The 24,936-nt window shown below is 37.1% G+C and overlaps 2 protein-coding genes across 2 annotated transcripts; both read right to left on the minus strand.

The window, feature by feature from the left end:
* Positions 1-1,117: 1,117 nt before the first annotated feature.
* Positions 1,118-9,610, minus strand: LOC129274652 (major facilitator superfamily domain-containing protein 6-A-like). The gene is made up of 4 exons (XM_064108880.1): positions 9,088-9,610; positions 7,793-7,861; positions 3,238-4,779; positions 1,118-2,331 (listed from the first exon to the last, which is right to left on the minus strand). Exons 1-4 carry the CDS (start codon positions 9,416-9,418, stop codon positions 2,165-2,167), a joined length of 2,109 nt encoding a protein of 702 aa, XP_063964950.1. The 5' UTR covers positions 9,419-9,610; the 3' UTR covers positions 1,118-2,164.
* A 689-nt stretch (positions 9,611-10,299) lies between these two features.
* LOC129274200 (major facilitator superfamily domain-containing protein 6-like) lies at positions 10,300-18,088 on the minus strand. Its single transcript, XM_064108569.1, has 4 exons — positions 17,547-18,088; positions 16,372-16,440; positions 14,150-15,691; positions 10,300-12,476 (listed from the first exon to the last, which is right to left on the minus strand). The coding sequence occupies exons 1-4, from the start codon at positions 17,893-17,895 to the stop codon at positions 12,316-12,318; spliced, it is 2,121 nt and encodes a 706-aa protein (XP_063964639.1). The 5' UTR covers positions 17,896-18,088; the 3' UTR covers positions 10,300-12,315.
* Positions 18,089-24,936: the final 6,848 nt, after the last annotated feature.

Consider the following 24,936-nt stretch of genomic DNA (forward strand, 5'->3'; position numbering starts at 1 on the left):
GTTTTGCTTATTTTTCACAAAACAGTGATATGCACAACTAGGTGACTCAGTCGATGATGTCCATCACTCACTATTTCTTTTGTTTTTTATTGTTTGGATTATACAATATTTCATTTTTTAATAGATTTGACAATAAGGACCAACCTGACTGAACCATATAGTATTAAACAATGCTAATTCCACATGTTCAGGGAGGAATTAATCATTGTATCACTTGTTGACAATGAGGAGAAAATTGGAATATTTCATATTTCACATAATAAAATACAAAAGAAATAGTGAGTGGGTGATGTCATCGGTCCCCTCATTTGCATATTAGCCAGGATGTGCATATAACTATTTTGTGAAATCAAGCGAAACTTTAAAATGTGTCATAACTTTTTTATTATACATCCGATTTTGATGAAGTTTTCAGTGTTATGCTTGTTGGATTTTTCTCTTTTTATTCAAATTCAACTTTTTGTTGGGGTGGACTTGTCCTTTAATGATCAGTTTCACATTGGATCAAAACCCGTTTGTTCAATTAAGCCTACCATTAATGAAGCCCCTTTCAATTACAGGCATCAATTTGCAGCATCTAGAGAAAGGTTGTCGCGAGTGGTACTGGACCCAAACTAATGAAACTTGTGTCGTGAAGATGGTGGTTTTACACAGCATTGGCGTAACCACCGTTTCCTTTCATCCACTCTTAAGATCAAACTCTATCAAAGCATGAGAAAAGAAAATCAACAAGCCTGTTGAGATCTGGGAGCCCGCATTGCAAAAAGAGTTGTAATTAAATCAATTGCAAGTCAATAATACGCGCATTTAACTGGTTAAAGATCAAGTTGCGATTGATCGCTGTGGTTTATACAACGGACCCACGATCGAGTATATAGTTTGACTAGGGTTATATTTGTATTCAAGTAGGGCATTGCTTTTGGCTTCTACCACTTGTTTTATTTCTCGTCAGATTTCAATATACCAGTCAAAATTTTCCCGTTATATATGTTTCTTAAACTAATTTACTGAGAACACTTTGTCCTTTCTTGCATCCGAATTTCCTCAGTGCGTCATTCAGGGTTTCTAAAAACTCCATATCCTTGGTCGCAGAGACGTCGATCCTGGGATGGGGGGGGGGGGCAGGGGGGCGATCGCCCCACCAATGCAATATTGGGGGGCAAACATATCGTTTTGCCCCCCCCCCAATAATTCCTCATGTGCAAAAATAAAATAAGATTGTAATGTAACACAGAAATCAGCAAGCGAGATTGAAATACACAACTCGTTCTTTATTTAAAATCGTGCTCAAAATGTCTGCTTTTCAGATTGGAATATGAAAATTTTCAGCTCGCGCTTCGCGCTCGCATAATTTCTGTAGCTAAAACCCATACTTTTCATGATTAAATAGGTGAACAGAATGTCCCGTTTTCAGTTCTAAACCTCAAAAGAACTCCCGCTTCGATTTGCAATAATCTTTTGTTGGGTATATATCTTGTTCTTTATATATATATAATATATATATATATATACATACATATATATGACTCCTGAGAAAGAGACACATATCTGACCAACAAATTATATATATGTATATATATATATATACTTTGTTATATGGAATATATTTAACTTAATGATAATATATTGATGTGCAAGACAAACTTGGATGTTGTATCTCCTTATATTTTTCAGACGCTTCTGACGAAGTCTTATTAAAGACGAATGGTGTCCTGCGTCATCTTTTGAGTTGGCCGTATCACAATATGTTTCATACTCACACCTCAAGAGCGTTTGGTACAAGTAAACTTGTCATCACATTGTATGACATTGTATATATATATATATATATACAGTGCGTCCCAAAAAAAAACTATACACTTTTGAAATGGCTGCCAAATGAAAAAAATAGCACTTTGGGGAAAAACACTTACATGTATGGAAGTCAATTAAGTCAACTCTCAAATCTCTCGACCTTTCTTCTTCGAGTGGTGTAGCGTTCTACAGGCATCGTAGGTAAACCCTAATCTTGCTGCGTAGTATAGGATGTGGCATGTATTGCTAAGGTCTAACATAATATAGTCCTTAAAACAATACACCAAACCATTCTATTTCACATTCTTTGCCAATACAACAAACAAATTGCCTCTTGACTCCTTACTCTTCGTCCCTTCAAAAAGTCAGGTTAATGTTCACAGCTTGTCATGGATCTTTCTCGTTTGTCAAGGATGATGTCAATGGCGTAATACAAGATGAGTGTCACGAAAGACAAAATGGCGGATCCCCTAAATAGATTCCTGGCTCCAAATTTGTCGTAGATGACTCCGCCAAGAATGATTCCGACTCCCTTTCCTGTGGATAAAACATACATTTTTATTGTAACAATGGACAAAGGAATAAAATAGTATTCTCTGTTCTCATCGCCGATCTTTCTGGTATATTAAGCACATTTGGTCCTCGACGGGTCTAGCTTTGCTAACTGAAAATTGTAGTTACATATCGGCGTCAAGAGAGAGTTAGGTTTTGCTCAGCGACGCAAGACGATTCCAAAAACACAGTAAATGTATTGCAAATTCTTCTCAAATGACAATGAACAGTTTGAACAAGATGATTCTGTCAGTGCTTTGACTCCGGGGGGGGGGGGGGGGGAGGGCACTTCCATTGGCGAGTGGATACCATGCGTGAACATGGGGTTTCGAAAAGCACCCTAAACAAGTAATTTCCATATTCTGAAAATGCACCCGCGGCCTTAACAAGTATTGGCTTGGGAAAATCCTTAACAAATATTGGAAACAAATCAGCACTCTTGACAAGTATTCCCTGAAATTGACCCCCTAAGCAAGTACAACGATATTTTAATTGTTATGTCACGGGCGTCGGCTGAACCTTAATCGGGTATAGTAACGCCCCACGTCCCCTAAACACGTATACGTGTTAGGGCAAAACGTGCTCATTGCAAGGCTGTCAAACCAATCGGTTTAATCTACAGAACAAGGTATTTTCACCGAATGGGTCCAATTCAGCAATGATAAACAGGGTCAATCTACCTTGATATAACGGTGCCTATACTCTAGGCGGAGGCTGCAGTTATTGTCTTTGCTGTTATGCAGAACGCGAGACAATAACTGCAGCCTCCGGCTAGATTATAGGCTACACATAACCTGGCAAACCAGGCCAAGGATGAAAGATGACCAGGAAACATCTTGACTGACCTGATCGAGCTGATCAGTTCGGCAGTGGGGACCTGACAATACTTACCTAAACCGAACAAGGTGCTGAACGTGAGTGACTGCATGGTGGCCGCCAGTTCGGGAGGGGAGCTTTGATGGATGAAAAAGACTGCAGCCGGCCACATTAACCCATAGGTGATCCCATGAAGAAGTTCAATTGGTAGGACGGTCCAAGGATTCTGCAGGAGCGAGTAGCCGATAGACCTTAATGTGAAGCCGATGAGAGCAATTCGAAGGACAGTTCGGTGACCAATCCTTTCTCTGATCTTTGATGCATACGTCAAAAAGACAACCTCTGATGCGCAAGAAACTGTCAAGCACAAACCCATAACAATTGCCTCTCCACCTATTTCTGCTAGAAACAAAAATAAATATGTCTCGATAAACGCAAACATGACTCCCATTGAGAGCATGACGGTTAAGAAAACGATCACCTTTGGTTTCAAAAGGACATCTTTCGCGTCCCTGGCCAAAGATTTCGTAGTTCGTTGCTTAACGCGGATTGGGATAAGAGAAACAGTTGCTGCACAGAGAGCAAATAGGGTTACAAAGAGAACAAATGCAGGGAGATACAAGTTGAATGCGTTTGGATGGGTAGCAGTATATGCGGAGACAGCGATACCCGAGAACGGTGCAAGAGCGCCATATGCTATACTTGCAAACATTCGTTGGCGCCCGTACTGAAAATTTTGTCCTGTTTCTTTATATTCGTCGATGAGTGTAATCGTGAATGTATCAATAAGAGTTTCAGCTGATCCTTGAAACATTTTACCAATGACGCATATCAGAAACATAATCACAAAAATGTCATAATTTCCCTTCTGGGAGATTATTTCATAGTTGCCTTGATCTAGCAATTGAGTCGTCCCGTTTATTATCACCATTAGTGCCTTGCCGAATGAATCGTTGCAGTTTACTAATATATATTTATTGCACTCTATTACATGTATATGATATTGGTATTCACATGCCTTTGCTAAGTCATCATGAAACATACATATATCGTCTGGAGCAGCACCATCAATGTTCTCATCTCCCCAATTCTCGCGATTAGAATCTGTATCTGTTGCAGGGCCAGTGAATGAACATTCAAGGATATCCTCCAGAAACGCTGCAGCAGTTGATGTATTTAGAATCTTGATATTTGAGGACTTGCAAGCATTTTCAGCCACAAACTCCTTGAATTCCGAGTACGTTGCGTTCTGGAATTTACAAGTAGGAATCCCTGTTGTCATATCAAGATGCTGGCGATAGAAGACACCAAATAACTGTCCTGTGTTAGATGTCGAGTTGGTCGCGTTTAGTTCGGTATGATGTGAATTTATGCCAGTACTGATTTGGGGTGAAAGAAAGGGCATGAAAACAGAATTCCCGTAAGCTATAGCTGTTCCATAGAGGCACATGAGAAGCATCGCTTTGTGCTTACTGAACTTATCCGATATTGTCCCGCATAGCAAGGACGCCACAACGCCAAAGAAAGGTCCTAGAGTGGTGACTTTACCAATCTCTATCACAGAAAGGCCTAGATATGACATATAGACAGGAAGGAAGGGCATCAAGCTCACCTGACCTGGAAAGGAATAAGAGATGCCGCATATAAGAAGGCATTGCGTACGTCGCTGCCGGGCGGGGTTGGAGAGAGGGGGGGGGGGGGGGAGTTGCCCCTCGGAAAGACCTTCTATGACTAAAAATGTGAATGAATAAATCAATCTGCAGAACAAAGGCAAAGATTTCCATTTCCAATGTTTTATTTTATTACATGAGTAATTAATTGATAAATCAGCCATGAATAGCAACTTATATGGCCTTGAATTCATTTACTCAGTAAAAAAACAACGCCATTCTAAGTTACCATGTCAAATGACGACAAGGAAGTCACTGAAGGTTTTATGTATCATCATTCGTCGGTGTAAATTATATTTTAACCCTATCATCGAGGAGATTTAAACCTGAGGAAACGGAGTTTTCTATCTTTTTCCTTCACTATCAATTATCAAATATGATAACTTATATATATATATATATATATATAGGTATATACAATATATGTGCGGGTGTGTAGGTGTATGTGCGTGTAAAAGGGCCATAATTCTTTCGTGTTTGGGTGCAGGCTAACATATATATATATATATATATATATATATATATATATAAGAGTTGCCAAAGAGTTATATTTAAAAGAGTTGCCAAAGCTGTTGTCCATGTATGATTTCTCACATTTATATATATATTGTTACGATACTGCAACAAATAACAATGAAAAAAAATTAGATTTAAACTTTATTCCAAAGTTATGATCCAGATAAAATCCCAGTTGGCTGGCGAAAATTCCTTAAATTAAAGTTCACAAAGATGGCGATGATGAATCTGATGTTGAAGCACGATGAATAACAAGAGTCACTGTAAGTACAAGTTGAAATATCCGTGAAGACGATGTTGATGATGATTAACAGTAAATTTTAGCAATCCATGGGTTGAAAAGCGTTCATTAAAACAGGTTGATGATCTCGATGAGAACTGAGAATTCCTCTCTCAAAGTAACTGCAAACAGTTCAATGATGGCGTGCAAATAATTCCACAGAAGATAAACGTTGTACACCAGTTGGATATTAAACTATGATCTGACATAAAGTCTGGCGTGAAACTCTTAGTTCTGATCTGATGTGATGTTACTGAAGAGACTACCAGCTTATGTACAAATTATTCACTACTCTGAAAGTTTCTAGTATTCACTATTCTGGAAGCTTCTGGTATTGTCTTTAAAAAAAATTCTCCTTCTTTCAGGAGCAGTTAAATCTAGAATGCTCTTGAACGACCTCGGTTAAATTAACAATGGAGGCAAAATAGCTAATCCTATTGTCCATTTTCCACTGCGGACAGGCTCTATTGTTTGCAAATTCCAGAAATAACAAAGATTATTCAAAGATTACTCATGTCTAGCAAACATTCTGGAACATTCTTAATCATTCTATGCTATTAATATCCTTAAAGAGAAAATAACTAAATAAAATGAATGTAATTGCTTTTACAATTCTTCTTATATATAACAATATATATATATATAAATGTGCGAAACTATACATGTACAACATTTTTTAGCAACTCTTTTATTTAAATATTTTGTGAAAGAAATGGATGAAGAGAACAATGGTAGGTGTAGCTTAAATCAAGGTTCCCCAGAGCTGTCTACTCTTTGGAAAAATTGATGATGCCGAAAAAATGTCTCTGCCGGGAATCGAACCCGGGCCCCCAGCTGTGAACTTTAAACGCCGGTACCTGAACCACTATAGACCACGGAGACGGGTAAGTGGCTAGGGCGATCCCGATCCGGTTGACCGTCAGATATACAGTGCGTTTCAGAAAAAAGGTAATCCAAATCTAGAGGGTTGGTAATCGAATCATATCTAATTTAGTGAAATTATTCTGCACAGATGTAAAAGAGAAAGTCATCAGCTTTCCATTGATACCCTATTTGTACCATTTGTGCCACGCAAGACCGAATTAAGTGATGTTGAAGACAACAGGTGCAGATACCACTTTTTCCAAGTTTTCGAAAACTTGATGAAAGGTCAGATGACGATGTGAATACTTTATCGATGCCTGAGCTGGCAAAAAATCTTGATTGGACCTTTTTCTTCCAACGGAGTGTAAGTGGGCGAATGTTCTTGCAGATGATTAACGAGGAGATCGTACCACAGTCGTTGGACCAACAATTTGAGAGGCAGGAGTGTACCTGCATCTTTCGTGGAGTCAGGACTAGCACTCATGTCCTTCAATCCAACATCGTTCGAGATAGACTCAAAGAACCCATTGGACATCAAAGTGTTGCCCTCAACCATGACGTAGAATTGCCACCAAGATCCCCTGACCTCGCGCCCTGTGATTAATTCCTTTGGGGACACTTGAAATAAGGTATTTGTAATTTTTCCTTAAGATCTTGATGATTTGCAGGGTTTAATTCGACAAGAGGTGGATGCTTTTTGTGCAATGATCCGGCAATGGTCAGACGAGCTCTCCAAGATATCCTTCATTCCTCCACGCTACCGGTTTCGTGTGCAAAGGTAAAGAGGACATGTTTCAGAGGAATGTCTTCTTGACTCTTCTTTCCAAAAGTAACTTTTTTTTATATTTCTATCAATCACACATTTCACCCGCTTTACGAAAACTTGGAAAAAGTGGTACTTGCATCTGTTGTCTTCAACATCAATTAATTCGGTCATGCGTGGCTCAAATGGTCCAAATAGGGTATAAAAGGAAAGCTGACGAGTTTCTCTTTCATATCCATGCAAAATAATTTTACAAAATTGAATAAGATCCGAATATCAGCCCTCTAGATTTGGATTCCATTTTTTTCTGAAACGCACTGTATATAACTATATATATATATATATATATATATATACATATATATATACATATATATATATATATATATATATATATATATATATATATATATATATATATATATATATATATATATATATATATATACATATATATATACATATATATATAGAGAGAGAGAGCTTGCCAAAGTCAAGTTTAAATTGACCAAAGAGAAACAAACGATAAGATCTTACCACCACCAAAGAGGAAATGAGTAACTTTTACAGCTAAGAAGATTCTGGTTCCATTTTTCTTCGGCTGATCTATAATACGAATAAAAGAAAAAAAAATGAAAAGTCGTGTCAATAATAATAATAATGATAACGATAATAATTTATTTTGCAAAAAATTGAATGAATTTATCAGAGCGACCAAAAGGGAATACTGAGACAAATAGAGAGAGAACAGTCAAAGTATTTTCTGTCAAAACAAAATACACTATCTGCAGGGGTAATCTACAATCTCCGTGTAAGATGCGCTGTCTCATTTAGCGCGGCCAATTATGATTGTTTTTATTGTCATTTAGGAAATACTTGTTGTTGACATTTAAAAACAACAAAGCCACTTGTTATATATAAGATGAATTGTAAGAGAAATAACATGTATATTCAGTCATTTAACTCTTCAAGATATGTAAGATGTATTATTTTGTCTCGTTTATTAAGTATAAATAATAAAAAGTAAAAATAATCTAATCAAAATTGTCTTTGTTACTTGTTCGGTATTCAATATAGTAATACACTAGAATATACATACATGGCAAAGAAAAGATACAGGCCTATTGAAAATAATGAATAGTGTGAGAGTAATGTCATACACTTGCATTGGCTGACTGAAGTCAAAATTGATAATATGATTATCATCACAATTATTGCAATCAGCATCTCTGTCAGTATTAGCTATATTGCCGCAATCAGATCCCAATCGTGTACTATTTACATTTGTGTCAATTATAATGTGCGTTAAGGCTACCGCACAAAGTACCACTGGTCTACGATTCGATTTTGGAATGAATCGAATTTGCTAATTTTCTGAAACTTTGAATGAAAAGTATCTCTTTAGTTGAGGTTCAAATTAGCTGTAAGAATACTGATATAACAATGTTTGATGATTGCAAGCCTTTATTTTGGAGTACAGGCCAAATTGGTTTCAAATCCTATACATGTATAGCCAATCATACGATTGCTACATATCATTACGACTAGATAATCAATTCGCCTTTATTCTAATAAAGACGATCGCACCGTGACATATTTTAACCTAAATATTCGTACGATGATTAAAAACTTTGTGTAGATGTTCCATGTCTCAATATTAGATATTTTTTTTATCAAGTTCTAGTCCACAATGGGGTCGCAGACCAAATGTAAAGTGTGCAGTGGTTTATCATCTAGACTCAAAATGAAAAAAACAACAACAACAAATGTCTGGATAAAATGTTTAATATCATCCTTGTGAGATATAGCAGAATATCATACCGTCATCTTACCTTCAGAATGATCTACGCCACCATTTTTGCCTTGGTCGTGTTCGTTGTCGTTATCATTGCAGACATCTTCATGAGTCTCGGCTCGACAGCGCCTTCCATTTAATGGTTGATGTAACGGTTCAAGTTCGATAACCACCGCGCTATTGCTTCCGTGGTCATCGTTTTTGTTGACCTGATCGTGGTCGATGAAGAAGTGATCCTCATCATCACCATCAGACGCCTGGGAGGATAGGCTTACTATTTCCGAGTCACCAAGGGTGTCATCCACCCCCTTCTCGTCAAACTTTTTCGGATTAGTCATTTCAGCAGTATCTTCATCAGGCACTATCATATTTACACAATTTTCCAATTGAGAAAGAAAAATCCTACTCGGACTTTTAAGTTGTATTGCCCAACCTATCAAAACGCACCGTCACTGTGTGTGGTTGCTTTATTATTTCTGTATTCTGGACCCTTCTCTCTCTTCCTTATCCTTCAGGAAACACAATACACCATTCTCTCATCAGATACCATCCATGTCACATCCTCACTCATTTAAGAATAAAATATATACTATTTACAAATCTCTCAAATCGACTGTATCAAAAGCAAATCTCTGATCAAGCCGACACGTAAGAGTTCAAGATCACTTTGAGGTCACTCGACAATGGACACGAATTTGATATAGTACTGTAAACAGTAATAAAATCCTTTCGATGGCCATTGTCATAAATGCCAATCGCTTACCAGAAAACTTAGTCCAATATAACTGACCTTTAAACAAATTAAATAATGTTGACCACCCGCCCAAGATCAGGTGATCATTTATATTTTAGGGTCTAAGGGGGGGGGGAATATCGGAAACTCAATGAAAAATAGCAAGTCTTTTAGCATTTTGTTCTAAGAAATACTTTTGAATAAGAATTTACAAAACTTATCTTTCCCCAAACAATACTCAAATTCAAGGGTTGTTTTTGCTAGCTTTCATCCAAAAACGACTGTGATAAGGGATGTTACTCGGAACGCCTGATGATTTAAATAAATTAAAGATTAATGAAAAAAGAACGTTGAAATAAACGAGGTAAGGAGAGAAGAGAGAAAGAGAGAGGGGAGGGAAATGACAGAGAGATAAGAAGATGAGAGGGGGTATAATCAATCATATTTCATTCGTTTCTCATTTTAACCATTTCTTTCGAGACACAAAGCATATAGAGTTACAAAACAAGTTACATATAAATTTGCAGTAAACATCAGCTATAAGTATTTAATCTTAAATGTAATAAAGATGAAATTTCTCTATCGGGTTTAAGCTCTTTGAACATTTGAATTTGATGAACGTAGAATCTAAATCGCCATTTTACATTTAAAAAGTATCTCATTTTTGAACTCGTACACATTTGAATATATATCAAAAGTTCTTCCTTGCATCTTATACATTATATAGGATTCGTATATTGCATACTGTGCAAATATCATAAGCAAATAAACCAACGTTAACTTGCGATCGTTAATTTTGTATCCAATGAACGTCGTTTCGTTAATAAAAATTGTCATTTTAAACATAAATTGCAAAAAATTCTTTATCTTTATCCAAAAATTGGCGACAGGATTACATTTTAACATAATATGAACAAAAGTTTCTTCTGCTTCACAGAACATACAAGATGTGTCATTGGCTAATTTCCAACGACGTAAATTGGATTTAAAGGGTAATAAATTGTGAAGCATTTTCAAGTTATATTGTCGGATCTTTTCATACTTTAAATACTTTGAAGTTTGAAATTAAAAACACTTTGCCATTCAAAGTTTAGTGGTTATCCTAATTTAGAATGCCAGTATTGTATAATTTGTGGATCAGATTTTTTTTGGGTTACAAATAAAACATGAAAATCTTTGATTTCATGTTCTTTGATTTACAATATCTCCTCCACTAATTAAAAAAAAGATCTTCTGGAAGCTTAAAAGATAAGGTGTCACATTTGTCTGTCCATTCAGCTGGGATAACTCTTTTTAGCTTTGAATATTCATTTCATTCCATTTATTTCCATATTCAATTTAATAAAAAACAATTATCATCAAATCACAAACAAGAATATATACATTCAAACTCGACTAAGAGTGATATACATGCTACTAGTTTCTAAAATTTCTTCAGTAGGTTTCCAGGCATGATTACGTAATAATTGGTGAACAGAAAAGATATTGTGGTCGGACCATCTGTTGAAATATAAAAGGTTTCTTTCAAATTACATAGACTGTTATACCATGAAATTTCGTCTTTTATACTATCAATGTTGTGATATTCAGTAAATCGTTTGTCATACCAAGAGCATAATAGATCTGTATAAAAAGATGGGACTTGCTTTTTCGTACATACAATTAACATGTCTTTTTTTCGAACAATTGAAACGGAGACACCAGGGCATCGGTCCTATCTTTGCTGTCCAAAATTTAAACAAGTATGTCTATGATTGATCATTGTATTTTAAATATTTTGAAATCCATGAAAGTTTTAATGAAGATAATTTTGAATTTAAGTCTTTCATATCTAATCCTCCTTTATGAAATGAATTGATACAAAACATTTCGGGTTTTTTTTTCTTCGAGCCCAAATTAAACGTATACATCATGTTCTCTAATTCACCTACCAGGTTATTTGGCACGTATATTACAGTTGCAGGGTAAACAATTTGTGATATTATCAAAGATTTAACTATTTTGCCATATATAGTTAAGTTTCTCATTTTCCAGATGTTCATTATAGATTAAATTTTAACTAATTTTGTGTCCCAATTCATTCTTTCTTTCTTACGTTTATCTGCACCTACAAAAATACCAAGGTATTTCACTGGATCAGATTTCAATAAACCAGTCAATTTTTTCGTTATATATATATATGTTTCTTAAACTAATCTACTGAGAACAGCTTGTCCCTTCTTGCATCCGGATTTCTTCAGTTCGTCATTCCGGGTTTCTACAAACTCCATTATCCTTGGTCGGATCAGACGTGCGGACAGCAATTCGTCGACGACCTTTCTTCTTCGAGAGATGTAGCCTTCTACAGGCATGATAGGTAAACCCTGATCTTGCGGCGTAGTATAGGATGTGGCATGTATTGCTAAGACCTAACATAATATAGTCCTTAAAACAATACACCAAACCATTCTATTTCACATTCCTTGCCAATACAACAAACAAATTGCCTCTTGACTCCTAACTCTTTGCCTCTTTAAAAAGTCAGGTTAATGTTCACAGCTTATCATGGAATCTTTCTCGTTTGTCAAGGATGATGTCGATGACATAATACAAGACGAGGGTCACGAAAGACAAAATGGCAGATCCCCTAAACAGATTCCTGGCTCCAAAGTTGTCGTAGATGACTCCGCCAAGAATGATTCCGACTCCCTTTCCTGTGGATAAAACATACATTTTTGTTGTAACATGGACAAAGGAATAAAATAGTATTCTCTGTTCTCATCGCCGATCTTTCGGGTATATTAAGCATATTTGGTCCTCGACGGGTGTAGCGCTGCTAAAATATAGTAGTTACATATCGGCGTCAAGAGAGAGTTAGGTTTTGCTCAGCGACGCATGATTTCAAGAACACGCAGTAAATGTATTGCAATTTCCCCTCAAATGACAATGAACAGTTCGGAGGCCTTCGCCGAAAATTTGAGAACAAGAACAACAGTTTCGTCCTAAATTTCGGAGCTGACGAACAAAAATGCGAATATGTCGTTTGTCCAGAGTCCAAGCAAGATAATTCTGTTGCTCTGACTCACCAATTTTCGACTTCTTAGTTGCTCTTTGTTATGAAGAACATTTGACAATACATTTTTCTAGGTTCTTGGAAGCCCTCTGCGTCTCGGTACGAAAACTTTCTATCTTAATCGAAATCACTCAGTCGGAATGAATCGGGATAATGAATAATTAACGTACTGGCTGCCTGCCTGCGCATAAGTTTTGGACATGTTCAACTTGATCAGGACGTTCGTCTACGGCAGACGGATTTACAGGTTGGGGTCCCGGCGAGTAACTGGGTGGTGGGGGAAGTGAGCTTCTCCCTCATTTTCAATAAACATGTGCAAAAATGTAAAAATGACCATATGATTGTATTTTTTGGCATGTCATTCCCCACTTTTGATTGACGCGTCCTCCCAATTCCAAAACCGTCGAGCTACCCTTGATTCACTTCCCAGATTAAACGACAAACCAGCCCGAGGAATAAAGAAATATAGCTTTAAATCGTATTAGAGAAGTGAGAACCTATCTATCAAGAGTCTCACCAGAGCGATGTCGACCATCTTCGAACGATCTTGAACAATGCCATTGGCGCTGAATACCAAGATAACCGTTTCTGAACTAAGACCAGGGGCCCGTTTCAAAGGACTTGCAACTGTTGTAACTTTGCCATTATGGCAACTACCATGGTAACCTTGATTCTGATTGGCTGATGAGCCCTGTTACCATGGTAGTTGCCATAATGGCAAAGTTACAACAGTGGCAAGTCCTTTATTAAACGGGCCCCAGTATGATTGGTTGATAATAAGATTGTTGAATGACTGAATACCATGTTTAACCCAACAGCTCATTGCAAGGCTGTCAAACAAATCGGTTTAATCTACAGAACAAGGTATTTTCACCTAATGGGTCCAATTTTAGCAAGATGAACAGGGTAAATCTACCTTGATATAACGGTGATCAACAACGATCTAATTTCCTACTTAAATAATATATCTGACATGCTCGTAATATTTGGGGCAGGGTGAACAGGCAGCCAGACAAAGTGCCAACAAGATAGTACGACGCCGATTGTGATAGCTCGGCCCCGATCTTCTTGCAGAGTTAAACCAACAAGGCCAAAAATGACCCACATAACCTAGCCTATAATCTAGGCGGAGGCTGCAGTTATGGTCTTTGCTGTTATGCAGAACGCAAGCGAGACAATAACTGCAGCCTCCAGCTAGATTATAGGCTACACATAACCTGGCAAACCAGGCCAAGGATAAAGGATGACCAGGAAACATCTTGACTGACCTGATCGAGCTGATCAGTTCGGCAGTGGGGACCTGACAATACTTACCTAAACCGAAGAAGGTGCTGAACGTGAGTGACTGCATGGTGGCCGCCAGTTCGGGAGGGGAGGTTTGGTGGATGAAGAAGACTGCAGTCGGCCACATTGACCCATGGGTGATCCCATGAAGAAGTTCAATTGGTAGGACGGTCCAAGGATTCTGCAGGAGCGAGTAGCCGATAGACCTTAATGTGAAGCCGATGAGAGCAATTCCAAGGACAGTTCGGTGACCAATTTTTTCTCTGATCTTTGATGCATACGTCATTAAGACCACCTCTGATGCGCAAGAAACTGTCAAGCACAAACCCATAACAGTTGCCTTTCCATCTATTTCTGCTAGAAACAAAAATAAATATGTCTCGAAGAACGCAAACATGATTCCCATTGAGAGCATGACGGTAAAGAAAACGATCACCTTTGGTTTCAAAAGGACATCTTTCGCGTCCCTGGCCAAAGATTTCGTGGTTCGTTGCTTAACGCGGATTGGGATAAGATAAACAGATGCTGCACAGAGTGCAAATAGGGTTACAAAGAGAACAAATGCAGGAAGATACAAGTTGAATGCGTTTGGATGGGCAGCAGTATATGCGGAGACAGCGATACCTGAGAGAGGTGCAAGAGCGCCATATGCTATACTTGCAAACATTCGTTGGCGCCCGTACTGAAAATTTTGTCCTGTTTCTTTATATTCGTCGATGAGTGTAATCGTGAATGTATCAATAAGAGTTTCAGCTGAGCCTTGAAACATTTTACCAATGACGCATATCAGAAACATAATCACAAAAATGTCATAATTTCCCTTCTGGGAGATTATTTCATAGTTGCCTTGATCTAGCAATTGAGTCGTCCCGTTTATTATCACCAGTAGTGCCTTGCCGAATGAATTGTTGCAGTTTACTAATATATATTTATTGCACTCTATTACATGTATATGATATTGGTATTCACATGCCTTTGCTAAGTCATCATGAAACATACATATATCGTCTGGAGCAGCACCATCAATGTTCTCATCTCCCCTATTCTCGCGATCAGAATCTGTATCTGTTGCAAGGCCAGTGAATGAACATTCAAGGATATCCTCCAGAAACGCTGCAGCAGTTGATGTATTTAGAATCTTGATATTTGAGGACTTGCAAGCATTTTCAGCCACAAACTCCTTGAATTCCGAGTATGTTGTGTTCTGGAATTTACAAGTAGGAATCCCTGTTGTCATATTAAGATACTGGCGATAGAAGACACCAAATAACTGTCCTGTGTTAGTTGTCGAGTTGGTCGCGTTTAGTTCGGTATGATGTGAATTTATGCCACTACTGATTTGGGGTGAAAGAAAGGGCATGAAAACAGAATTCCCGTAAGCTATAGCTGTTCCATAGAGGCACATGAGAAGCATTGCTTTGTGCTTACTGAACTTATCCGATATTGTCCCGCATAGCAAGGACGCCACAACGCCAAAGAAAGGTCCAAGAGTGGTGACTGTACCAATCTGTATCACAGAAAGGCCTAGATATGACATATAGACCGGAAGGAAGGGCATCAAGCTCACCTGACCTGGAAAGGAATAAGAGATGCCGTATATAAGAACGCATTGCATATGCTGCTGGGCGGGGTTGGAGAGAGAGGGGGGGGGGGGTTGTCTTTCTGAAAGACCTTCTATGACTAAAAATATGAATGAATAAATTAATCTGCAAAATAAAGGCAAAGATTGCCATTTCCAATGTTTTTTTTATTACATGAGTAATAAACTGATAAATCAGCCATGAATAGCAACTTATATGGCCTTGAATTCATTTACTCAGTCAACAAAATGACGACAAGGAAGTCACTGAAGGTTTTATGTATCATCATTCGTCGGTGTAAATTATATGTCAACCCTATCATCGAGGGGATTTAAACCTGGGAAAAGGAGTTTTCTATCTTTTTCCTTCATTATAAATAATCAAATAATGATAAATTATATATATATATATATGTATATATATATATATGTATATACAATATATGTGCGGGTGCGGGTGTGTATGTGTGTGTAAAAGGGCCATAATTCTTACGTGTTTGGGTGCAGGCTAACATATATATATATACATATATATATATATATATATATATAGATATATATATATATATATATAGAGAGAGAGAGAGAGAGAGAGAGAGAGAGAGAGAGAGAGAGAGAGCTTGCCAAAGTCAAGTTTAAATTGACCAAAGAGAAACAAACGATGAGATCTTACCACCACCAAAGAGGAAATAAGTAGCTTTTACAGCTAAGAAGATTCTGGTTCCATTTTTCTTCGGCTGATCTATAATACGAATAAAAGAAAAAAAGTTGAAAAAAATAGTCGTGTCAAAAATGATAATAATGATAACCATAATAATAAATAACTTTATAAAAAAAAATTTAATTGTAAAAAATTGAATGAATTTATTGTCATTTACGAAATACTTGTTGTTGACATTTAAAAACAACAAAGTCACTTGTTATATATAAGAAGAATTGTAAGAGAAATAACATGTATATTCAGTCATTTAACTCTTCAAGATATGTAAGATGTATTATTTTGTCTCGTTTATTAAGTGTAAATAATTAAAAAGTAAAAATAATCTAATCAAAAATTTTCTTTGTTACTTGTTCGGTATTCAATATCGTAACACACTAGAATATGCATATGTGGCAAAGGAAAGATACAGGCCTATTGAAAATAATGAATAGTGTGAGAGTAATGTCATACACTTGCATTGGCTGACTGAAGTCAAAATTGATAATATTATGATTATCATCACAATAATTGCAATCAGCATCTCTGTCAGTATTAGCTATTGCCGCAATCAGATCCCAATCGTGTACTATTTACATTTGTGTCAATTATAATGTGCGTTAAGGCAAACCACACAAAGTACCACTGGTCTACGATTCGATTTTGATATGAATCGAATTTGTTAATTTTCTGAAACTTTGAATGAAAAGTGTCTCTTTAGTTGAGGTTCAAATTAGCTGTAAGAATACTGATATAACAATTTTTATGATTGCAAGCCTTTATTTTGGAGTACAGGCCAAATTGGTTTCAAATCCTATACATGTATAGCCAATCATACGATTGCTACATATCATTACGACTAGATAATCAATTCGCTTTTATTCTAATAAAGACAATAGCATCGTGACAGATTTGAACATAAATATTCGTACGATGATTAAGAACTTTGTGTAGTAAGAAGTTCCATGTCTCAATATTAGATAATTTTTTTTTATTAAGTTCTAGTCCACAATCGGGTCGCAGACCAATTGTAAGTGGTGCAGTGGTTTATCATCTAGACTCAAAATGAAAAAAAAACAACAACAAATGTCTGGATAAAATGTTAATATCATCCTTGTGAGATATAGCAGAAAATCATACCGTCATCCTACCTTTAGAATGATCTACGCTACCATTTTTGACTCGGTTGTGTTCGTTGTCGGTATCATTGTCGACATCTTCATGAGTCTCGGCTCGACAGCGCCTTCCATTTAATGGTTGATGTAACGGTTCAAGTTCGATAACCACCGCGCTATTGCTTCCGTGGTCATCGTTTTTGTTGACCTGATCGTGGTCGATGAAGAAGTGATCCTCATCATCACCATCAGACGCCCGGGAGGATAGGCTTACTATTTCCGAGTCACCAAGGGTGTCATCAACCCCCTTCTCGTCAATCTTTTTCTGATTAGTCATTTCAGCAGTATCTTCATCAGGCACTATCATATCTACACAATTTTCCATTTGAGAAAGAAAAATCCTACTCTGACCTTTAAGTTCTATTGCCCAACCAATCAAAACGCACCGTCACTGTGTGTGGTTGCTTTATTCTTTCTGTATTCTGGACTCTTCTCTCTGTTCCTTATCCTTCAAGAAACACAATACACCAGTCTCTCATCAGATACCATCCATGTCACATCCTCACTCATTTAAGAATAACATATATACTATTTACAAATCTCTCACAACGACTGTATCAATAGCAAATCTCTTATCAAGCTCAGGGGCGGATCCAGCTTTCGCCAATAGGGGGGGGGGCGATTTTTTTTTTTTTACCGATAGTTGATTTTTATTTGTTTCTTTGAAGGGGTAGTCCTAACAGTCACTTGTTTGCATTATTCTCACAAAACATATATTAACAATAATCTCATATATAAGCCCTAATTGAATAGTACGAGCGCGAAGCGCGAGCTAATTAAGGAACTTTCATGTATTTTGTCCTGAAAATTGAACATTCTGAGCAATGATTGTGACCGTGAACAAGATGTGTATGTGACTTAATAATCACTGCGAGCGCGAATCGCGAGCAGAATTTGTTGATATACGATTGGCCTGATGGGAAAACAAACCTATAAGGACTGTTTGCAGTTACCCATGAAAACGATACATATTTCAACAATAAAATAATGCGAGCGCGAGCTGAATTTTTGATATTTTGACCTAAGAATTTGACATTCTAAGCACTTTTGTAATCATAAACAGGATAGGTATAAAATAAACATTTCATGCGAGCGCGAAGCGCGAGCGAAAAAATGAGATTTAGACCTAAAAATGGGACACACTATTCATGTTCCGTAAATCGCGAAAAGGATTACTAATTGGGTATCTTCCTACATTAATAATGCGAGCACGAAGCGCGAGAAGAATTTTTTTTTGATATTCTGATATGAAACTGAATGATAAATGATGCGAGCGCGAAGAGCGAGCTGATTTTTTAAAATTATTTTTTAGACCAAGCACCCGGGGAAATTGCAAGAACATTTGTCATCATATGAAAATGGATATTTTCCTATTCCTCTTTCTAAGCGCGAGATGAAGCTTGTCGATATCGATACTCCAATCTGAAAAAAGGGACAATTTCATTATTAGGAATTCATGAAACTGTTAACTTATTTATTAACCTAATATTAATGAGAGCTCGAAATCTGTTGAATTTAAGGCCGGAAAACCGGACATTTCAAGCATTTTAAAAATATTGTTTACGGCCTACTTGTACGCATATGGTAATCCTCCTCTGCAGAGTTAATCGGCCGTTGATGGAGTGCAGGAAACCCATGTGCAGGAGAATGTCTTGATGCGCAAGCAGTTGCGGTAGCGTGGTTTGCTTACAATTTTATTGTGAACCAACAGAATGCGGTGCCACTGCGAGTAGGCCTGTGGGGAACGGGCCGGTCGTTACGAGGCCGTAAATTAAACATGGGTATATTACCTTATTCGTACTTTCTGTTTTTCAGCGTTTCTCTCAAGTTAAAAGGACATTTTTTTTTTGGTTGCCAAAAAATAGGGGGGGGGGGCGGGGCCGGCTCGGCCCCCCCTTGGATCTGCGCCTGATTAGCTGACATGTAAGAGTTCAAGATCACTTCGAGGTCACACGATAATGGACACGAATTTGATATAGTACTGTAAACAGTAATAAAATCCTTTCGATTGCCATTGTCATGATTGCCAATCGCTTACCAGAAAACTAAGTCCAATAAAACTGACCTTTAGACAAATTAAATAATGTTCACCACCCGCCCCAGATCAGATGATCATCTATATTTTAGGGTCTTAGGGGGAAAAATATCGGAGAGTCATTGAAAAATTGCGATTCTTTTAGCATTTGTTCTGAGAAATACGTTTGAATAAGAATTTACAAAACTTATCTTTCCCCAAACAATACTCAAATTTAGGGGGTGTTTTTGCTAGCTTTCATCCCAAAACGACTGTAATAAGGGATGTAATCTAGCTGGCTTTCTTTTCAGAAGCCCATAATAGGAGGCGAATACATGCTAGTCGATCTGCTGTGCAAACCCTTCACTCGAATTAAGTGGTCTAAATACGCAGCGTCCAATGACTTATGTAAAGAACTCCCTCTCGCTCACTAGTCTTGCGTGAATCAGGGTAGTGCTTGCAGACTTAAAGGGATGGTCCAGGCTGGAAATATGTATATCTCAATAAATAGAGTAAAATTTACAGAGCAGAATGCTGAAAAAATCATCAAAATCGGATAGCAAATAACGAAATTATTGAATTTTAAAGATTTGCATTATTCCGGTGAAACAGGTCTAGGCATGTCTTTATGAATATTCATTAGGTGGGCTGATGTCATATCCCTACTTGTTCTTTTGTATTTTTTATATGAAATTAAGTTTATTCAAAATTCTTCTGCCAAGAACTAAAACAATGGGATTGACAGCTGAATAAGTGCATTCGTTATTTATTGGCGCAACTTATTTCATCATAATGGAGACACATCATTTACAAATGTATGAAAAAATGATATATTTATGATTTCATGTAATAACATAAGAAAAAGGAAATGTTCTCTAAAAATGTTTGATTGATTGATTGATTTTTATTTGTCAGGTAACTATGAACAAGTACAAGAAAATATGAACAGAAGTGTATACCTTGACAGGATTGCCCACGAAAGCCGAGATGGCTTATTTCCAATGGGGTCCTTACATCAGTAATTGAAGACAATGTACATCTATGAAAAAACACCTATAGAAATCTACAAACTACATCAATTAAGTCTAGACCACTAAATTAACACGATGAATTAGTGTAAAACTTAATACATAAAAAGACAAAAACAAATAAGTTTGTCATGAAAAACATTTACGCAGTCAACAAAATATGATTAAAATAATTGTAAAACAGGTTAGTAAACGATCATTACTTCTAAGTTACATATGAGAATTATACTAATAATCAGTTTTTCAGTTTTTTAGTTTAAAAATGTACTATTAGAAACATAATAATTTTGACGTTTTTGTGATATAATTTTAACATTTTCAAGAGGAACACAACAACATTTTATCTTTTTAATGTTATATCTTCGATGTGAAGCATTTTAAACGCATTGTTAGAATATTATGACAGTAGTAATAAACGTTCTGGGCTCCGTAACACAAAGGTTAGCGATTGATCGCTAAATGAAATGGCCTATCAAGATCATCGTTGCATGCGCATTTTACTCAGTAGACTGACTAGCAACCAATCAGAATTGTTCTTTCAAATTAGCGATTAATCGCTAACCTTTGTGTTACGGAGCCCTGGAAATGATTGATTGATTGATTTGATTGATTTTATTCATATATATATATATATATATATATATATTGGCGAAGAAGCTCAAAAAGCATTGAAGCTAGAGACGTAGCCTGGATTTCTTCAACTTTTATTCGTACAAGCTTTCGGCCATTTAGTTCGGCCTTCTTCAGGTATCTGAAGATGTAAAAGACACAATGGCTTTACATGTACCATGCATATATTTTGATCAATTTACTAAATATAGGTATATCTTAAAAGAAAATGTTTTACATCGGTAATGTTTAATTAGGATATATATATATATACATCATTTTCAACATTACATAACATTTATATTAGTATAATCATTCAGGATGAATGGAAATCAATTGACAATGAACTTAAAACGCTTTCAGGGCTTATCCACCATGATTTGGCTAGTAATGTATTAATCCCTAAAGAAGCTGGAAAGCAATATGTGGACATACTTACTGATTTGTTAGTAGACAGGCCAAATAGCGAGTTTGTGAATGACGATGTATATACAGCAACAGTACGTAGAACATCTTCCCAAAACACTTCAGGAAGCGACTAAAATAACAAATAAACTGAGGAAAAAGGCATACAGTAGAAATGGAACAGATGTAGACAGGAAAGCATTCAGACAGGCTGTCAAAGCACACAGCCAATTGAAGAAAATACAAAGAAAAAAGGAAAACATGTCGAATACTCTGAAGCAAGAAAAAATGTATAGGACAGACTTTTGGAAATTTGCTAAAAAGTGTTCAGAAGGATGTCTCGAAAAGTCACCATGTAAACCAACATTCGGAGTTGAAATGGCTACTGAATACTACAACAGAACCTACACATCATGTAATCCTGTTGATTTAAGTAAACTGAATTGGTTTCCATACATAAGAGTAGATGAATCTTCATTCAACTTTGACCCAATAAGGCCAAAGCATGAGAAGCATTCTCCAGTATAAGAAACCAAATTCAGCACCAGGTGAAGATGGTATCATGTATGGGGTGTTGAAGAAGCTACCAAGCTCTCATTTGTTCTTGGCTACTCTTTTTTCCAAACTTCTACGATCGGCAGACCCTCCAGATGAATGGTCAAGTAGTATTGTTACCTTGATCCATAAAGGTAATAGCACGGAAGATCCAAGGTGCTTTCGAATGATTGCACTGACGTCTTGCATAGGGAAGATCTTCCACCAGATACTAGCTGACAGAGTGGAACAGTTCGCAGTTGACAATGGACTTATTGATCCTGAGATGCAGAAAGCATTCCTTAAAGGCATCAATGGTTGTATAGAAAACAATCAAGTGGTCCACGAACTTTTGAATGACGCAAGGAGTCGGAACAGCACACGCGACCTTTTTTGATCTTCAAGACGCGTTTGGATCCGTGGAACATAACCTCCTTCATCATGTTCTTGAGGTTTACAAGTTTCCTGCAGAACTGAGGACATACGTTAAAAACCTATATGGTAGGCTCCAGGGCCAGGTACGGTCTCCGACTTGGAAAACGGCTAAATTTTCGTTCCGCAAGGGTGTCTCCCAGTGAGATCCATTGTCCCCAATAATCTTCCTACTTGTCTTTAACCCTGTGTTGAATCCTCTGAAATCATTGGAAAGTCGCTTTGGATATGATCTTAACGGAACACAATTCATTAGCGTACCATTCGCGGATGATTTCAACTTGATAACTACCAACCAGCGTTCGCATCTACGACTTATAGATGAAATTACTTCTCTGACCAAAAGTATGCATCTCACGCTTAAACCATCGAAATGTTGGAGCATTTCGGTTAGTGTTGGGAAACCAACGAAAGTGGACTTTTCAATCAATGGCCAATGTCTCCAAACGTTCGAGGAAATTCCACAAAAATACTTAGGTTCAACAATAAATTTTCGCATGATGCCTTCAGAATCTTTCCTGTACATCAAGGAAAGGTTCAAAGTTATCTTGGGAAACATTGATTCTAGTCTCGTGAGGAATGAATATAAGGTCTCTGTTCTTACAAAATATTCACTTCCGTCTTTGCGATACCTTTTGACAGTACATGACCTGACAAACACCCAACTGGCGGAATTGGACAGCATGGTCACAATGCAACTTAAGAAGTGGCTGAAAATACCATCGCATGGCGCTACATCAGCGATACTGTACAGCACGGATGGTTTGCAGTTTCGTACTCCATCACAGTTGTATAAAGAATCGCACGTCCTTGCTCATGCTTCTTCACGTTGGCAAGCAGATCCGAAGGTTCAGGCAGCCCTGGACTCTAAAGTTTCTCGTGAATCAACGTGGGTGCGCAAGATGTCCGTGGCTAACGCTGCCGTTTGCGAGGATATCGTTGATCGTTCAAGTGCATGGTGATAATTGGAAGAAAACTAAGAACAATATCAAAGTAACCCTCTCAGATGAAGTCACTGGTTTTTGGCGTGACCAGGTTTCCCCTTTGGTGTTTCAGGGTGATTTCCTTAAACTGGTTGAATTAGAGAAGAGCGATCTCACCTGGAGATCGCTTATTTTTGACCTTCCCAAAGGTGTACTTAGTTTCATAACAAGAGCAGCAATTAACACATTGCCTTTTTGGGACAACCTAAAAAGATGGGGGAAAAGAATGAACACTAATTGTAAGTTATGTGGGAACCATGAAACACTTTGTCATATCCTGAATGCATGCTCCAAAGCATTAGACAGGGAACGTTTTAATTATAGGCATGATAGTGTGTTAGGGTACATGGTATCCATTATGAAGCCTGTGCAACTCTATGCTGATATTCAAGGATATATGATTTATGGAGGCACAATTCCCGCCAATATTGTAGCAACTATCGAAAGGCCGGACATACTTGTCGTAAACAATGTAAGAAAACATGTAACTTTAGGCGAGCTCACTGTCCCTATTGAACCCGATATAGATGCAGCACGGAAAAGGAAAAATGAAAAGTACGCATTTCTTGTATCCGATATTGAAGATAGGGGTTTTAGATGTTCACTAATTTGCTTCGAGGTTGGGTCGAGAGGTCTGGTAACAAAAGAAAACAAAACTCAAATCTCTAAACTTCTAAGGTCAACTGGTCACTCTGTCAAAATAAAGAACCACATTAGATTGATTTCCAAAATTGCAATACTTACCTCATATGCAATTTACAATGCTAGATCCGAGCCAACCTGGACTAAGACAAACTTACTCCTGCCATAAGATGTTCTATTATAAAACCAATTCTTGCCTATTGCAGGAACGTTATTGATATAAACTACATACTTACCCTTTAAACTTATGTAAATTAATCATACCTCATCTTAATAATGTTAATATGTTACCGTTAGGACTTGAATGTAGAACATCCCCCTCGAATTATGCTACCATTAAGCCTTATTCAGCAGCGAATGTTCCTGCACTTACCTTAATATTAATAGCAGATTAACACGTGAGAGAATGTGTATACTTTTAAGCTTTGCCGTGTTCTTATTCTTACCATCTATCTCTTTCTCTAGTTCTCATTCTTACCATCTCTCTCTTTCTGACGTCCCCTTTATCTTGCTCTTGCTCTCTCAATCGATCTCTCTACCTCTCTCCCCCTCTCTCTCTTTCTATCTCTTTCGGTCATTCATTCTTTACCCTTATCCTTTGTATCTGCCGGATGTCGATTTTAACTGTATAATGCAATATGTATAGATTAAGTTTAGATTTGTGATCATTACTTGTAAAAATGTACTCAAATTTATCTGGCTCACATTTATAATTACTT

This window comes from Lytechinus pictus, chromosome 13 (genome assembly GCF_037042905.1).
Source record: "Lytechinus pictus isolate F3 Inbred chromosome 13, Lp3.0, whole genome shotgun sequence".
Lineage (NCBI taxonomy): Eukaryota > Metazoa > Echinodermata > Echinoidea > Temnopleuroida > Toxopneustidae > Lytechinus > Lytechinus pictus.

Bases quoted from the DNA above. Each gene is read 5' to 3' on its own strand.
- LOC129274652 (XM_064108880.1), bottom strand. From the start codon at position 9,418: ATGATAGTGCCTGATGAAGATACTGCTGAAATGACTAATCCGAAAAAG. The intron at 4,780-7,792 runs GTAAGATCTTAT...ATTCCTTTCCAG, and splicing joins TCATTTCCTCTTTGGTGGTG to GTCAGGTGAGCTTGATGCCC. The intron at 2,332-3,237 runs GTAAGTATTGTC...TTTTATCCACAG, and splicing joins CAGCACCTTGTTCGGTTTAG to GAAAGGGAGTCGGAATCATT.
- LOC129274200 (XM_064108569.1), bottom strand. From the start codon at position 17,895: ATGGAAAATTGTGTAGATATGATAGTGCCTGATGAAGATACTGCTGAA. The intron at 16,441-17,546 runs GTAGGATGACGG...TTCGTATTATAG, and splicing joins TAGCGTAGATCATTCTAAAG to ATCAGCCGAAGAAAAATGGA. The intron at 15,692-16,371 runs GTAAGATCTCAT...ATTCCTTTCCAG, and splicing joins TTATTTCCTCTTTGGTGGTG to GTCAGGTGAGCTTGATGCCC.